The 18,475-nt window shown below is 44.1% G+C and overlaps 1 protein-coding gene across 3 annotated transcripts in view; it reads left to right on the top strand.

The window, feature by feature from the left end:
* Cpne4 (copine 4) overlaps positions 1 to 18,475 on the top strand; it is a 456,744-nt gene that overhangs the window by 17,939 nt on the left and 420,330 nt on the right. The window contains exon 1 of one of the 3 annotated variants that reach the window (XM_029482117.1): positions 3,737 to 3,957. The exons of the other annotated variants lie outside the window; for them this stretch is intronic. Within the exon in view, the coding sequence (XP_029337977.1) occupies positions 3,935 to 3,957 (23 nt within the window). The 5' untranslated portion in view covers positions 3,737 to 3,934. Of the gene's footprint in view, positions 1 to 3,736; positions 3,958 to 18,475 lie in introns of those variants that run through there. 3 annotated transcript variants of the gene reach the window in all.

Here is an 18,475-nt window from a genome sequence, read left to right on the forward strand (position 1 = left end):
TCTCTCTCTCTCTCTCTCTCTCTCTCTCTCTCTCTTTCTTTCTTTCTTTCTTTCTTTCTTTCTTTCTCTCTTTCTTTTTTTCTTTCTGCAAATCAAGTTTCATAAGAACACAGTTATACCCATTCCTGTCCCTAGCTCCTTTCACTTGACAACGACAGAGCTGAAAAGCTGTAATGCACATTGATACACCTGCAAAGCCTACACTCTAAATTTCTATAGAAAACGTCTATGAAGCCCTGTATTTGGGGTATCTTGATCTGGCCATCCCCTGTCAGGAAATATACACACTTCAAAATGTCCAAGGGAATAGTGTCCTGGAATATAGGTGATGAGTTAAGTGCCTGAACTTGGTGGCTACGCATTGAGTGTTTCTTGCACTCAGTAGGTACTGATTCTGGATTAGTGATTTGCGATGCATATTTTACCCTCCTACTTATAAAATCAAAACATCTTATTTACTCTCTAGTGGGATTTGTGTGTGTGTGTGTGTGTGTGTGTGTGTGTGTGTGTGTGTAACTATTCTGTACAATAGTGAGGGAGGAGATAAACAAACAGGAACACCCTCCCTGGTGCATCCGTGACCTCATCTGTCCAAGCAACAGCTATGGTCTCTCAAGTTGCAATCAGTCAAATTCACTTAGCATCAGTTTGAGTTATTGGATGGATACAAAAGAATGACCAATCTGCCGTCACAAGGTCTCACCTGGAGAGAAACACAGATTCTGGTTATTGTCACGATCCTGCCTGATGTTTGTCCCGACTTGAGCTTATCTGTAGAGATGGGGTTGGAGAATATGTTTATTGCGAGTATTCAGTAGTTCTCTGGGTTAACAGTCCCCTGCTATCATGTACTCAGAGTGCCTAAGATCCCTTAACTCATGTGTCAAAATTGCAGGTGGAAATAACATTCCCTGTAGTTCCAAAAAATTACAGGGAGGATGACTGTTATAAATTCATTACTTGTCAGGAGAGGAGTGGGGCAGATGTGATAGTGAGGGCAGCCTGTAATACGCTCTACACTACAGAAGCAAATGAGACTCGTCATCTCGGGAGGCAGGCTGGTGTTCTACAGTGAACTCAGGGTAGCCAACTCCTAATTCAAAGAGTTCGCTGTGCCCCCTTCAGGAACTGGAGTTCCCACTGCCCTCTCTCTGGAGGAGACAGCCGGGGCGTCCATCTGCTTGGCTTCATAGACTTGACCATGGAGTTATCATTTATTAATTTAGACATTTAGGAGGCAGACACACTGGCTCAGCTGAGAAGGGACCAGAGCCCTGGCCTCCGTCTCTGCATGAGACTGTGAGGCTGCAGGGCTTTCCTAGTAAGCACACCAAACTCCGGAGCACCGAGTTCAGAGAGAGCCACTCAGCCTGCCTCCTGTGTGTGGTAAGTCACTCACTCCCTGTGTGGGATGGATGGCCGAGATCAGGCAGACTGTGAGGAGCCCTGGGCTGAGGCAGGGGAACCTTCTCCTAGGCTCTTGACTTGTTGTGTAGGACCCTGGCTACTTTTCCCCATTTGGGAAAAAGCAACACAGGGAGCTGCATTTTGACTCTTGGATTCTTAAGTTCCAATCTGCAATTGGCTTACTTTGGAGAGCCATGGTGGTGGTGTGTCTGTGCTTAATGGTCTGAAGTTTGAATGTCCTTTCCCACACATGCTAGAGACTGGCAGGTACAGACAGACATACAGGCAGACAAATAGCTAGGCATAAGGTGTGTTGCTTTGAATAGACTGCCTAGTCTTTCTAGTTGAGAGGCAGCTTTAATTTAGGCTTTTTTTTTTTTGTATCTGAGAATTTTTTTTTTATCTTATTAGCATTTCCAGACACTCTCAGTGACAGGACCAGAGGCAGAGAGATAAGGTATGCTTCTGTGATGGCTCAGTATAGTGACATCATTGTGTCAAGGAAGAACGTGAGGGTACATTTTTTTTGAACCCCAAGTTTCCTGTTGTTGATTGCATTATTCCACTTTACAAGGTAAAATGGGAAGCCCAAAGAATCTGAGTTTGAACCTTGTCATATATATATATATATATATATATATATATATATATATATATCCTAATACTAGACACCTCACTTCATTTATTTTTCAAGAGGATTACATCACAGGCAGATATATTACTTTGATTCACAATCTGGGCAGCTTCTTCAAGGGATTTAGGACCTAAACAAGATCTTACTTTGAATCACATTTGTTCAAAATTCTGGTGTTCCACAGATATATAAACATATCTGTTACTGTGGAGGGCTGTACAGTTTTTACTTGTGATCAAGGTAAGGGCTTAGTGGGGGAAAGGTTTCTGTAATGTTGTAAGAGCCAGGATCACTCTTGTAACTTGGAAATGAAGATGCTCATATTTGAGCTCCTGCTGCTGATCTTGTTTGTCAGTGTTGATCCTAGCATCATGAACCCCCGAGCCCTCCTTTGCTTCTTGTTTCACCGTGTAGCATACAAAACAAAAGGTAATAGAGGAAAATCTTTTAAAGATAAGACATGATTCATAAAGGTGACAGCCATGCCATATGTGAGCAGTGATTAACAGAGTCTGCAAACTACTTTTTAAAAACAAAGCGATAAGGTAGATTTTTCCATTATTTCGGGCATCGGTGCTTGCTCAAGTGCATCATCATGGTTTTCCTCAGCTTTATTTTATTCTGTAACAATTGAATCAGTCTTCATGTGCCCAGTGGTGCTACTGGGGCTTAAATATTTCAGAGACTCCTGGTTATTCTTTAATTTTAGGAATCAGGGCGATGAGGCAGTTCATGAAAACCAGAGTCTCCTCTACGTCTGTTGGTATGTTTGTAACTGGGACCGTCTGCCAAGCTGGTTCACCAGGGAACAGTTCACTTAATTCAGACGGCCTTAAAGGTACGAGGACCAGCTTATTGAAGACTCACAAGTTTAAACAGCTTTCCCTGGCAGACAGTGGCTGTGTCTGTAGGGTTGCTGAGCACAGACAGACAGGCAGACAGGCAGACAGACAGACAAACAGAGAAACAGGCAGGCAGGCAAACTTATTTCTGAGATGAAGAGAGTATGTTTTAAAATCAAGTTGTTATTTTAGCAAAAACAGTTTAATCCCAGAAAATGCTTTAAAAACCAAACCAAACCAAACAACAGCAACAACTCTGTTTTGTTTGTTAAAGTACACATGTAGTGTATCTTTACCTGGTTGAGAAGCCTCTGAATTTACCCATACAGAGCGCAGAGTGGGGACTCTCAGACCATCCTTGTTTGGAAGCCCTTTGTTAAAGATGCTCAAAAGCAGACACAGCTGTGGCCCTTGTCAGAGGAAAAAAGGGGACAGTGAGCTGAGGACATTGTGGGGACCTGAGCTGCTTTGTTTTCGATCAACGAGCTGTACCTTCTTAAGTTTTGTGCACCCATCTGTCTTTATTGTGGGCATTCTTGTCTCTAGTCATTGGGTCCTCATGGGTAGATAAAGGAGGGATGTCACAGTCTAGGGGACTTGGCAGGGAGGGAGTCATGGATTCATGCCAATGAGTGAGTATCCTCAAAGGCCCTTGCCCTGCCCGCTGCATGGAGCCTCTGAGCCTGGATTCCCTGATGGGCTGCTCAGAAAGCCAGTGGACTGAGGGTGTCATGTGATTCCTTGAGACTAATAAGAGGACCTCCCACCACAGCTCCTGGTGGATGGCCAGGAGTGCCCTGGTTTTTGCCACACACATTCTTCAGTGCTCTGTACCCTGGGTCATGAAGCAGGGCTTCCTAGGGCTGACTCCCGAAGCTCCGTGACTCCATCCTCTTAGGAGAAGGTGCTAACCAGCAAGGCACCGATCTAGTAGTGGAAGTCATTCACACACAGCCTTCTGTAGGTGCACCAACGAGCTTGAAATTAGGCACAGTGCACCCTGAAAGGCACCAAGAGCTGCTTGGGAAGTCAAGAAAGAACAAGAGTAAAAATGGAAGACCCAGAAGCCCAAGGGTAAGACCTTCCTTCACGTTTTTCACGTTTTCCCATGCCCTTTCCTCTCCTGCTTCCTTCCACTTCTTTTTCTATCTTTACCTCCATTTTCTTTCCTTCCTTCCACCCTGTCTTGCCTCCTTCCTTCATTTCATACCATAACAGCTCTACCTTTTTGGTTGCCGAAGGAACATTTTTTTTTTTTTTTTTGTCCCGAGTTAACCTCCATCTTTTCTTTTCTTGGTTTGTGTCCCTTGACCATTCAGCCAGCTAGTAGATATTGGATGACTACTATGAACTACTACTACTACTACTTAGAAAAGAAGGTTGAAATAGAACTGGGCTCTCCAGAGTGTTAAGATTCAATTCAGGAATGTTGCTACAGATATGGGCAGGTGAAATAATCATTATGGTTATGTAATCATGCAAAGCTATAACTAGAGACGATGCAGGATGAGTCGGGCAGCCTTGCTGGATGAGTTGCAAGAAGGGAGCAATTTTTCATGGGGTATGTGAGTTTAAGCAAACTTTTTAGACAATGAATGCAAGTTGAATTTCCATGTATTATTAGTATTTGGAGAAGAGATGAAACCCCAGGCCTGGGAGGGAATGGGTGTAGATTAAAATCTCCATGTTGGTGACTGTAACCTTGTCACCGACACTTTCCATGAAAAACTACTGTCCTTCTTCGGGCTCCTTTGGCTGCCTAACTTCCCTTCACTCCTGGCCATGGCTGTAGTTCTTCCCAAATGAGATTTCTCTTCAGCTGGTAACAGGTTCAGGGGATTAACCAGTCCAGATTGAACTCTAATTGGTCAGGGGATTGTTCTGTTTGCTTAGTGATTGGAAAAATCACATGTATAGAAAGTGAAGCTGAAGGGGAAAGGACAGACATAAAGTCCCAGCCTACTGTAGAAATTCCAGCCCATAATTTCTGTCATATCTTTGGGTAACCAAAGCTCTCAGAGCTGAAATCTGACCAGCTAGAGACCCCAGGGAGGCTGGATGTAAAGACTTGGGTCAGAAATACTAATTTGTCTAGTTGGTGTCTGGCCTGTCATTGGACTATTTTTTTTCTAGTGTGAGGACTTGACCCCAAGACTTTTCACATGCTAGATGAGTGCAGCCTTACTGAGCTGCCTACCCATCTTGTCTCTATTTTGTTACAGTACTTTGGGACTGAAAAGCTTAGGCTGCCTTGCCTTTCGCATTGCCCAGTTCTATAGGTCAGAAAAAGTCTCCAGCCTCACATGTTTGCTGACATGTACATTTAATCTGCATTTGTGGTTTTCATCGTGGATACGTAACTGAGACTGATTCAAATTCTACGGCTTTCCAACATCTGTAATGACTTTTCAGCATCCCTAACCCATAGAAAGTGATCTCACCACCACTGTAACAGCTGTGAGGGAGATTAGTGAGCCTGAAGACGAGACAGTATGCCATACAAATAAATATGTATCTGGGTCATCAGAGTGTTGTCGCCTATCCAAGAATCCGAGAAAATACTGTGGGAAAGGCAGATTGATACCTACAGATATAATGGTCCCTTACGTTTTTGCTTGGGCTGAGAATATTATATGAAGAGAGGGTACCGAGGGGCCAACCTCCTGTTATAGAGAAGACAGAACATTCAATAAATACGCCACAACAGTATGCACTGTGGGTAACACCCTGTGCTGAAGAGCCCTGATCCGAGTCCTGTGTCTGTGTCTCTTTCTATGGAAATGCTTATGTGAAATCTAGCTGAGATATTGCGTTAACAGCCTAGAAAGGGAAGTTGATGATTCTAAGTTTATTCCCTCCAAGGCTGGCATATCTCTGTGATTGTTCCAAGTAACACCTAGAGAGCTTAGCTTTACTGTTAACATTGCTTGAGAGATAGAGGGTAGTTGAGGTCTCCTCTGCTCATGACCTTTGGATTTTTGCCCCGAAGCAAAGGAAATAATCCCTTTATCAAATATTTGCTAGGCTGCTTAGAATATAAATGTTCTCCCTGCTGCATTTTCATTGATTATTGAAAAGTTCACAGCTCATACCACATAGAACGTATGAGCTAGCCATGGGTATGTGTGTCTGTGGAGTTAGGAAGGATGCCTGTCTGTCTAAGAACACTGTGTAGCTCCTAGAGTTTGTCTGGGTTTTTCCTCCTTTGCATTCTTAGGTGAGACCCGGTGGAAAGGTGGCATGGTAGAGGGAGGAAGGGGGATGCGGTCCGTGGTGATGAATATAACCAGCCATGTGTTAGGCTGGGGTCATTAAAAGGCAATTGGAAGACCACGCTCCTCCCTGTGTTATAAAGAAGGGCAACAGAAGCTCAATGAAGGGATATTATTTGGGTTAACTTGATGTGGCAGAGTAAAGGTAAGTTAAGTTGATGAATTCAAGGCCAACCTGGGCTACAGATGAAGACCCATTCTACCAGGACAAATACAACAACAATAAAAAAAGTTAAACCAGGGTCCAAGCATGGACTCTTTGGCATCCTGAAATAAATAAATTAAACCCTTGTCCTCAGTTGTGAAGTTGCATCAGATAAAAGATAAAATGATAAATAAACTGAATATTTGATCAGCAGAGTAAATTGACATTTTTTCCCACTGTGACTAGAAGTGAGTTAATAGAAATTTCAAGAAAATCTTTAAACCATAGTGTATGTTTTAAAAGAATACAGAGATTTTAATAAAATATATATAGGATCAGTTTAAAAAATATTCCTGGTTAAATACTGTCAGATTTACTGCACATTATATTATCACAACCTCATACAACAAACAACTTCAGAGGTGTGTAATAAGAAAAGCAAGCTTAGCCAGCTGACCAAAACCTGTCCAATGACTCTTTAAATAATGTGTGACAGAAACCAGGAACACAATACAGTACAAGTCATATGATATGGAAAACACTCACCAGTTATAATTAAATTAAGCTTTCTATTTCCCAGGCCAGCATTTAAAAAAAAATCAACAAATTAAATGGTTTAGGAAAAAAATATGAAAGAAAAAGCAGTTCAGGGTGCAGTCATAACTTTAGCTCCAGTTTCTTTGTTTTGATGCTGGGGGCCAAATTGGGGACCTAGAGGATTCTGGGAAGGCTCTCTGCTCCTGAGATACCCCTCCTGACCCCCCTCACCCTGTTTGATATTGCCTCCTCCTGCTCCTTACCAGGTCCCCATGCTCATACTAGGAAATTCAACAGCTTCATCGCTGAACTTCTCAGACACAGGGTCATAGGAGAAGGGGTGGAATGTGGAAGGGGCAGGCCCTAGGTCACTGGGCTGGATTCATGTTCCCATGGGTAAGGCTCTGAGAGAACATGCCATTTCTGGCTGTAGGCAAATTCTCAACATCTTCCACCTGAGGTAGCCATAGAAAGGACTTTCTCCCTTCTCTCCCCTCCTACTTTTTCCTCTCCTCCCCTCCAGGAGTTCAGGGCTGAAAATAGTGTTTTGGAAAGACAATAGACATCTGAGAGGGACTTGTTTTCTGTGAGTGGCTATGTCTGTGAGTGACTATTTCTGTGACCCCAGCTATGTCATTTTGAGCAAACTCCTATCTATAGACAGTGTGAGGTGGCTCTCTGCTGGCCTGAAGTATGGGACACTTACACTCTGTAGGTGAGTTCTCTTGCTCAGACTTGCCTGCATCCAGCTGCACTCAGCAGATGGATCCTATATCATGTGGCGCTGCCTTTTTGGTGGAGACTGTACAGCTCTCGAAGTCCCAGAAAATGTTATCTAGCCCCTTTACAGAAAAATGGTCTTGATACTCAACAATTAGAAAGTTGATTGTAGAAGGATGAGGAGGAAGTCTTGCCAGGATAATTTGGGGGCTGAGGTCAGGGGGGTTCCACAGATAGAGGCATTTAGAATCTAAAGGGCGTAATAGGATTAGTAAGGGAACAACAATTTTCCTGCAGGAAACCGGATGGCGAGGCATGAGCGACAAGACTTTTGTCGCAGGCTCCTGCCACCTGAGCTTCAGGATGGAAAAGCTGCTCTAATTCCATTGAATTCATTCCTAATAATATGCCAAATTTTTTCAGCGCAAAAGTCACATAAAATAAAATACTTCGGCAACAGGGAGCTGAATAGGTTTCTTTCAAACGAAGCTCTGTTCTCCCACAGCTGAGCCATGCTGCTTTTCACAGTTTCAGAACAAAACCATCTTGTGGGATTTGACCTTGAGTTTTTAAGCATTGATTGCGAACTAGATGATTAGATTCCCCTGCCCCAGCAACCAGAATCCTTTTCACCACTTTGCATGTATTACATACCCCCGCCCCAGGCAGCCGGTACTGTATAAAATGTCCTTAAGGAACCCACAGCCCTGGCAAGCTCTCTCAGATCACCTCCTCCATCACTAAAGAGGCCCAAAGAGTAAAGATTATTAACAATGAAGGGTGAATTTGGGCCAACAACTCCTGCTCGGCAAAGATATAAAGCATTAGGCAACTATTTATTTTCCATATGTGACTAATATTGTCTGCATTAAAAGGTTATTAGTGTGAGTCCAGCTCAATGCCAAGTCATTATTGCCATTCCGAGAGAAACTCTCCTGGAGTTCCGAAGTGAAATGTCTCCTGTAGGCTCACCTGTCACTTGGTCACCAGCTGCTGGTGCTCCTTTAGAAATGTCAGGAGATGAAGCCTTTCTGAAGGAAGTGGGGTGGGTCCTGAGATTTGGGTTGACTCCTGTCTGTGGATCCCAGGGGGATCAGCTCCCTTCTGCCTCCCGCCATCAGACCTTCCATCCATGATAGACTGTATTCCTTCTTAATTCATGGTCCTTGCTAATGAATAAACATGCGTCTTTCCTTAAGTTCCTTTCCTGGTTGTTTTGGTCACAGCAATGAGAAGAATAATGAACACACTTTCTTAGAGCACAGGTGTCCTGTCTGCTGTCCTAAGTGTCTGGGACACTTAGACTTACAGGTAATTCCCCTGCTTCAGGGTTGCCCCCATATAAGCAGGTCAACACTGCTCACATGGATACAAGGAGCTCTATGGGTTAGCAACACTCCTGACCTTGCCTCTCTGTGGCCTTCTGTTTCACCTGGAGGGGGTGGGGGATGGGATCAAGCTCAATAGTTTATAAGGCATCTTCTAACTCTGATTTGGAGGCCTTCTGTGGCAGTGTGGGCAGTCCTCTTCACAGCCCTGTGGTGCTTCCCTGCCTGAGGTGCCTTTGAAGTCAGCAGGGAAAGCAGTGGGCCAGGGAATCCCTGGGGCTGGAGAGAAGGGAGCTCTTGGGGTTGCTCTAAGGACAGGGCTCTGGAGGTTAGAGGTGTGGGGATGGGCATGTATCAGACCACAAGCAAGACGTGGCTGAGTCTGGGCTAATTTTGCCCAGCTTTGGAACAAAGGAGAGAGGTTACTGGCATGGCAGGTGACAGCCTTTCCCATCTTGGTAAGACCATCATTGGGCTAATGTTTAGACTTTGCAGGGCCACACCCAGACTCAAAAGTGTCCAGGTACTTAGACTAAGGAAAGGGACAAAGTCATTAGAACAGGTCACTGAGGTCTGCAGGCACACAGAGCCAGGGCAACCCTTGCTAGAGCCAAGGAACCCTCTGTGAAGAGAAATGGCAAGTCCGAGCAGAAGAAACTTTCTGTTTCTTCCAATTACTCAAGAAGAAAGTGTTTCTCTGGAAAAATGTGTGTGTGTGTGTGTGTGTGTGTGTGTGTGTGTTGTTGGCTTTGCTATTTTGCATTCAGAAGAAAAGTAATTAGCCCCCTAGCAGTCAATTCCAACCAGACAAGACTTTGTGCTAAGTACTTTATCATTCCATGTAATTTGAAGCTCATACTGGGTTGTATTTGCAATGTAGTCAAGGGACAAATGGAAGCTCTCTGAAGTCAGGATCCCACAGCCGTCGAGTTGGGACATTCTGCAGCTAAAATGCAAACCCAGATCTTAGAGCAGATTGAAGTGCACTCTTGCTTCCAAAGTACATTTCTAAGCCTAAGCGCTGCTGCTGCTGTTGCTGCTGCTACAGGCCAAGAGAGCAAGTGCCTCACTTTTCACATTAACGTAGCTCGGTATTCTCAGTCCCAGCTCTGACATTTCAGGTCACTGAACTATCTGTTATTGGAGGCTTCCCTGAGCATCACAGGATGTCTGAGACAGCGTCCCTTTCCTCTAACTCATATGCTGACTGTAGCAGGCCCTTCTCCTCCAACTCTATCACTCAGTGATAACAACATCCAAAGTTCGCACACTTTGCCGAAATCCCAGCCTTGCTTCAACAAAATGAGAGTCAGTCACATGACCCACATGTCCATTTGCCATCAAAAGAAAGATCTATATATGAAATTTTAAAACTGTGTTCCATTTTGTTTTCTTTTCTACCAAAATTCTATTGCTAATGATCTTAGCTCCCTCTCCCTGCCTGGCTGAGATCCTGGCGTGTGTCACTGGAAAACCTTTGCCTTCCTGGCAGCCTCCCTGGCAGCCTCCCAAATCTCTCAAACACTTTCTCTTTGAAGCCCGGAGCCTCCGAAGGAAGTATTAAGAGCCAACCAGCTATGAAAGCCGTGTGCTCTTCTCTCGGCTAAGTGCCTCTGCCTAGGCAGTAAAATGTTTCAGTGGCAGGAACATATGGCATCAACATGGCCTCTGAGAGCCATGCTGAGAGGTTAACAAGCGTGGAGGAGAGGGAGACAGGTTGTGCTATGCTCAGAAAGCGGACAAGATAGGACCTCCTCTTCCTAGGAGGACTGGGCTGGGCTTCCTTGGGGTACTTGAATCTGTATACTTCATGCTTTGTGTGCAATAGGGCTAGTGCCTTGGCCCTATCATGGACTGTTCCTTTAGGAAGGCTTGCTCTAGACCCTAGCATCTGCCACAGAGAGAGACTTGGAGCAACCATGTAGGCCAGCATTAATCCTAGGTCTGACGCTAGGCAGGCACCCACCTTCCATTAGGCAATTCAGCAGCCAGCCATGCACTGCATTCTGAGTGCACAGGCTCTTGAGGGGTGGCTTCCATCACTTTGGAGACTCTGAGCAGACAATTAGCCTAGAGTCTGAGTAAGAGATCAGCTGTGGAGGCGGCAGAGTGTCCCAGTTTAACAATTCCAGGATGAACACAGCTAGCAAAGGTCATTGGCATATTCTATCCACAAAGCATATTGATTATGAAGTTTCCCAGTCATGCCAAGAATGAGACATCTCCCTCCTGGGTGCCATCATCAAGGCACATTGTTAATGGGAATTTGTAAATTGAATTTATTTGATCATCATCATTATGTGTACACACACACACACACACACACACACACACACACACACCCATAGTGTTTGTGTGAAGGTTGGAATACAACATTTGTTTGTATTCTTTTTACCTTATGTGGGTTTTAGGAATCAAACAAGTCATCAGGCCTGCATGGGGAGCACTTTTATACACCAAGCCATTGCACTGGTCCTATAACGGATACATTCTTGGAATTAATTCCAAGAGCATATGTGTTTGGAATAAGTAAGGACCATCTGGAAAAATGTTATCCCCTCTTCAAACAGGGTCTCACATAACCTAGGCTGACCTTGAACTCCTGTCTATCTAAGGATGGTCTTGAATGCTGATTCTCCTTCCTCCATTTCTGAGTGTTGAGTTTATAGGTGTAAGCTACGAGCTTTATACATTGCTAATGGTTTGACCCAGAACTTCATGTCTTCTTCCATCTCAGCCACACATACAGTGTTACCTAGAAAAGTCTCCCAGAGGCAAATGCAGTAGGTTCTTCATGAAAGAATATGTGGGGACACCCTGAGCTGTAGTTGAAAGTGGGCACTGTACATGAGTCTGTGAACATCCATGCCTGGTACACACACAGTGTGAATGAGTGGGCCAGGTGGCCTTGTTTAAATTCCAGCTTAGTCTGTATATATACAATACACACATGCACACACGTATGAAGTGTTTTGAACCTCATTTCATGCTCGGGACTAGGCAAAGATGTTCTGCATCTTAAAATGCTTTCTTTTGGTAAGGCTAGAAGAGCATATTTCATACCTCTGAAGTATTTTCACACTAAGCATCTAGGGGCTCCAGATTTTTGTTCATTTCACAAGTATTTATTGAGCACCTACTGTGTTCTAGACACTTACCCAGACTTTGGATTCAACAGTGAAAATAGGCACCAGTCATACTCTTCTTCTTCTTCTTCTTCTTCTTCTTCTTCTTCTTCTTCTTCTTCTTCTTCTTCTTCTTCTTCTTCTTCTTCTTCTTCTTCTTCTTCTTCTTCTTCTTCTTCTTCTTCTTCTTCTTCTTCTTCCTCCTCCTCCTCTTCTTCCTCTTCTTCCTCTTCTTCCTCTTCCTCTTCTTCATCTTCTTCATCTTCTTCATCTTCTTCATCTCCTCCTCCTCCACCACCACCTTCTTCAAGTGTGTTTAAAAATCTATTTTATTTTGGTGTGGGGAGGGACATGTGTACATGTATGTGTATGCATGTTAACCTGGGCATGCTCATGTAGAGGCCAGATGTCAACATCTTATGTGTTCCCATTTACCCTCCAACTTATTTTTTTTTGAGGCAAGGTCACTCACTGAACATGGAACTCACTGGCTGGCCAGCCAGCAATCCCCACTCCCTATGTTTTCCTGCCTTCTTCTCCTCCTTAGTGCTAGAACTATGCACTATTCTTGCCTTTTATATGGAGACTCAGACTCAGCTCCCCGTGCTTGCAGAGTGATGACTTCACTCACTGCCCTGTTCCCTCATCTCACTTTCCGGGAACTTATGTGGTTCTGCCATGCCTCCAGGAGAGAAGCCCGGTGTTCAGCGATGGTTAGAACATCAGTGAACAAACTCTTCCCCATTCACTTTGTGCTCCGGACTGGGGGAGGAAGTGTGCTCCAAGGACAGAGATTTTGGAACCCAGCCTCAGTGGTGGGTAGACTGGATAACTGGTCCATGAGCAATTAATTTGGAGACTGAAAAATGCAAATTTGTGTCAGGCATCATGACAATCTAAGAATTTTTAAATACATTTCTGGGTGAAATAATTCATTAAGGCTTACCAAGGAATGTCAAGGCATGGAGCCTAGAACATACTATGTAAACATTGGCATGAATGAAGAGAGCTGTCACGCATAGTTGCATGGGCCTTGCACTGCACCTCTCCAGGGCATCCCATTCCTATAGCAGAGCTAACGCACAGGCCGCATGGCCAGGTACAGCAGCTTTAAAGTGCATTGTTCAAACAGTCTCAGTAAGTCCTTTCTGTGCTCTATCTCCTACTTCATCCGTATTTCCCTATGCTGTGGCAGAAGTGGAACCTGGAGGCAGAGAGGTCAGTTTTTCCTTGGGTCCATGAAGTATTTCAGGGAGGAGCTTTCAGTCAGAACCCAGGTGCATCCAACACAGAGTTCCTGCATGGAGACTCGGATGAAACAGTCCCTGGAATGTGATGGAGTTGTGGAAGCATTTAGGTCTCTGGTGTTCAACAAGAAGATACTGAAATGATGATTTTCCAAGTCTTGAGCTTTAGGGTTTAAGTTTGAGAGCCCTTTGACCATTAAGTTCGTGTGACTTGTTTTCTCTGTCTGAAACACTCCACCCCCTACACTCTTTCTTTCTTCTTTTCTCAAAAGACTTGAGAATGATCCCAGAAAACACCAGCTGATGGAGGTTCTGGGAACACCCCAGGCACTGTTGGCAATTGAAGGGTATCAGCAGAAGTGGAGGAGATCAGCGATAAGGCCAGTGAGTTGTCTCTGTTAGAACTCACTTTGAATATCCAGCCTTCCTCAGAGTCAGCAGTAAACAAGATGTGTGATCTATCAGGCTAGCCTTAGCTTCTCTTCTTAGTTCTGGTTGACTGTGCTTATAACCAGGCTCTTACACTTTCTGTCCTGTTCATCCTCCTTGATGAAGTCAGGAAGAGTCAAGCAAAAATGGATGCTGTTGAGCTACACACACGACTCCTTGAATCATCCCAAAGACCCTGAGAGGAAGATTGCCTGAGACCTGGGGGTGCCACACCCAGTGAGACTGTGGAAAGTCAGTCTCTAATGATGGCCCTTGCTCATCAGGGCCATTTAGTTAATTCTCAGTAAACACTCAGAACACTTAGCTCCCAGGGTCGCCAAATGTAAAAGGCTTTTATCATATTGGGAAAGTGGACAGAGACAGAAATGACCTCGAGGTTCAGAGATGACCTTGAAAGTTTGGTGGGAAATGAGTTTAGCTTTTGGACTTCAGGACGGGACTGCATACCTTTTGTGGATGCATCTGACTCCGTATGCTATGGCCATCTCTTCAAATGGCAGAGCCTGTAGAGCCTTAGAGAGAATCTACTTATGGTGGTGATCATGATGCCTTTTTTTGTTTACAGGTCTTCCTAATGAAAACGGGCAGACCGAGGCAGAAATGTCTGTTGCTAAGTTACATGCTGGACCACGTGTCCCAGGGCATTACGTTCTTTGTTTTCCATCTTCAGATTAGCTCCTGTGTAACTTGTGCTCTTTATACAGTATGAGTTCTCATGGCCGTGGACAGGACTATTTCCTTAAGCAGGAGGAAGGTTGTGCTCTGGTAATGAAGGTCACACTCCCTGCCCAGAGTTAGTAAGCAGTTACTCTGTCAACACTTCAAGGACAAAGATATTGCTTTCTGCCCATTTGACAGATGGTAAAGTTGAGGTCCACAGAGACAAATGGCCTCTCCACAATGACACAGTTGTTAGAAATGCCCCTCTATGTGTTTGTGTGTGGTGGGGTATGTATGCATGTATATTTGCAGGTATTCACGAGGAGACCAGAGGGGGAATTCAGGTATCTTGCTTTCTCACTTTCTGCCTGATCTCCTTAGGATAAGGTCTTTCACTGAACCTGGAGCTAGGTTGGCAGTCAGCAGGCTCCAGTGATCCAGTCATTCATCCACCCATTGTTTACATGGGAGATATATGGAATGTTTACATGGGTGCTAGGGAGTCGAACTTAGGTCCCAATGCTTGAACACTTTTACCCACTGAGCCATTTCTCCACCCCAGCCTCATACTCTATGTCTTTTTTTTTATGTTAGATTTTAGTCTAGCAGGAATGAATTACCTGTAAATAATTCCCCTGTCCCTCAAACTCCCTGAGAAGTATCTTTCTCCCTACGGAGGCAATTCTTTAGCTTCCCACACTTACTAAACATGGTGAATGTCACTGAGTCTGGCTTTGCCTCTGTGGCATGTTTTATTGGCGTCTTCCCATTTGCCCATCAGATAGGCAGGTGAGAAGAAGGTATGCTAGCAGATAGCTGTCTTGATGTTAGGTGAAACATCACACAATAATTTATATATTATCAAAAATGCTGCATGGATTCATGTTGCATGGCTTTGTTAGTCAGCAGGTCATGCTAACTTGGTGAATAACCTCAGTAGCTCCACACAGGGAGGCAACTGCAGGGTAGTTACAATATTACCAGTGAGCCAGAGACTGCCTTGGTCTTGACTGGGCCATACCAACACAAGGTCAACTTTGTGGTCAGCACAACTGAACAGGGTACTGGGTCTGCTTTGTGTCAGCTATTGAAGAGGCATCCCACTTCTCATTTCCTGAGTCTGGTAGGCTACAGAGGAGGTCTAGGAGGAAGACGGTTTACAGAGGTCTCCAGAAGCCTCTATTCCAGCATAGTTGACTCCATTCACAATAATGCTAAGTGTACAAAATAGAAGACTATGCATATTACAACATCCAATTTGTCTCTTTCTTGCTCCTCTCTGAACACACACACACACACACACACACACACACACACACACACACACACACACATTAACATCCATTATTCATGAGCTTAATTTTAATTTTAATTTTCTTCTCTAACTTCTCTAAAAAATTTAAAATATCTTTTAAATTATCCAAAGATGGTATACGGAATACCATCTTGGTTGCTTAAATATGCAACAATAATAAACAAGATATATTTTACATATACACATTATCTATTTGCCCTTTTTAAAAAATTGCTTACAACTTATAGAAACTTCTTATAGAAAGGTACATGAGGCAGGAAGGGAGAGAGATGCCATTCAGAGGCGAGGAGGCTATCATTTATACCACAAAATCCAACTTAATTACGGTCCGCCAGTCCCTCATCATTCTCCTCTTGTGCTTGCCCAGGTTAGGTAATTCTAGGCATCTTCTGACAATTGCCATCTTGCAATTAATATGCCAGGGCTGGCACATTTCAGCATCTCAGCTTCCATGACCCCAGCTGTCAGCAGCTGCATCTGTTTAATCAGGACCCGTGTTGCTCTCTTCCATCAAACAACTTTTAACTTTCTCAGGTAACAGAAAACTTGGATGGAAGAGAAAGACATCAGTTGAATTTTAATTTAGTCTTGTCATGTAGAAAATAGGCTGAAGAAGTGGTCTAAGGATGGTTTGTCAATGGAAGAATGGATGATGCAGGTGCTGGGAGTCTGATCACTACCATCTTCTCATCCACAGTGGGATGCTGCGGGTCATCAGAAGGCCTGGTACCCAAAAGCAGTTGACAGAGAGCAGAGAATGGGCCCTTGGCTGGATAGATCATCACACGCCTTGCTGTCTCAGTTATGGAAGGAAGGATATGAACCTCACTACATGTTTCCTGGGAATGAAGGAGTTTGTCTCATGTGTGCTTGGTGTATAGACCAAAGACACCATCGCCCCCAAATACCCCAACAGCATTACCCCAAACAGGCTGTGAAGTTATTCCTTGTGACAAATGACCCACATACCCCTGCCTTCTTTAACTGCAGAGCTTCCCTACAGTGGAAGCCATGATGTCCTCTATAGTAGCTAGCTATGCTGATACATGGAAGGCTGATACCTGTGTCTATCTGCTAAGGATGAGTCAGAAACACACAGAGGTTATCAAGAACCTATAGTTGATCCATTAGCTCAGTGCTTCTTCAACCTTAAGGGGCATGGAGCATAGGGGTGGATTGGGTGAGGGGTCTTATAAATATGCAGGTTTTAAGGCATTGTGGCTGGAGCCTGAAGAGTTTGCATTTCTAACAAGTTCCAGGCAATAGAAGGCCTCTAATCCAAGGGCCACACTCTGGAGGATGTCATCAGCTTGTTATCATAGGGACCATCAGCTTTTTCAAAGGACTTTGGGGAAGGTTGACATCTTCATACAGTTTTTTTTTCTTAGATTGTCTTATTGACAAGAATAGTTGTTTCTTATGTACACTTCCATATGTAAATAACTCTGTTGGCTGGTTACTTGGCTTGCTGGTCTGAGACATGTGTGTCTTAATGGACCGGTGGAGGCCAGAGGATAAACTACTGAGCTATTCTTTCCTGCTACCTTGTGGGAATCAAGGGGTCAGCCATAGGTCTTGGGCCTCCTGTAAGTAATCCATGCTTTTACCTGCCGAGCCAAGTTTGTGCTTGTTTGTAAGCAGAGAATGGCCTTGTCCAAACCAGCATCATGCTTGCTCATGCCCTTCACTATTCCTAGCAGAGTAGGCTTTTCTGGAAGAGACAGGCAAGGACAGGATCAGGGTCTGCTCCTTCCCATGTGTTTCATCGTTTTTTACCGTTGCTCTGTTAGGATGGACTTGGAAAAGGCCATGCATTTTAGTAAGATGGGGTGTGAAAACGTGAAGAAATTCCCTTGCCAAGTCCTTTGCTTTGTACTTAAATCAGAGTTCAGTTCCTTTCAAGAGCCCCATTGCGATGACAGTCAGGAACATATTAATGACAGTTTCAGCTCCTGTCTCCTTCTTTTCTTTCCCTGAGGCTGTCTGCTTTGGTGTGTTTTAAATCAAACCCGCCATGTCTGGAGCCATTGGTCTTTGGCCTCTGAGACTCCTATGAAGGCTATACTGAGCTGTTGGGATGACTGGATGGGATAAATAAGAGAAGTTGAGAGAGGAGGCACGGGTGCTTCTTTAGCGTGGTGGGTGTATGGCAGGGAGATTATTTGCTACTGAGGCTGCGTTGTGATGACCTCATCCTTTATAAAGTGGCACACTGGGGGCAGCGTAATGTAGGTAAGCACAGAAGCACTTGCAAAAGGCTGTAGTGAGATATAGTGATGCTCTTCTTCAGCAGCAGGTGATCATGGGAAGTTAGAAAGGTGAGTGTGTAGGTCCTGGACATCTAGAGTTCATGTGGAAAGGATGATTGAAATAGTCACTTGAGACAACCCTAAATCACCTTCTTTACAGCCACATGGACAGCATTTGCCTGGATTCAGCCTTTGACTCTTGCAGGAGACTACTCATTTTGGGAGTAGATGGGAAGACAGAGCCATAAGACCCACCTCCCCTTACCTACTTCACAGAGACTGAGGCGTTTTCAAGACTCAACTCTTGTAATCTTATTCTCAGTATGCATGAGTTCTTTGTTTTTATTTTATTATCTATCTATCTATCTATCTATCTATCTATCTATCTATCTATCTATCTATCTACCTACCTACCTACCTACCTACCTACCTACCTACCTATCTATCTATCTATCTATCTATCTATCTATCTATCTATCTATCTATCTATCTATCTATCATGTATGTATGTGTGTATGTATATATCTACCATGTATGTGCCTAT

The sequence above is a fragment of the Mus caroli genome, chromosome 9 (genome assembly GCF_900094665.2).
Source record: "Mus caroli chromosome 9, CAROLI_EIJ_v1.1, whole genome shotgun sequence".
NCBI lineage: Eukaryota > Metazoa > Chordata > Mammalia > Rodentia > Muridae > Mus > Mus caroli.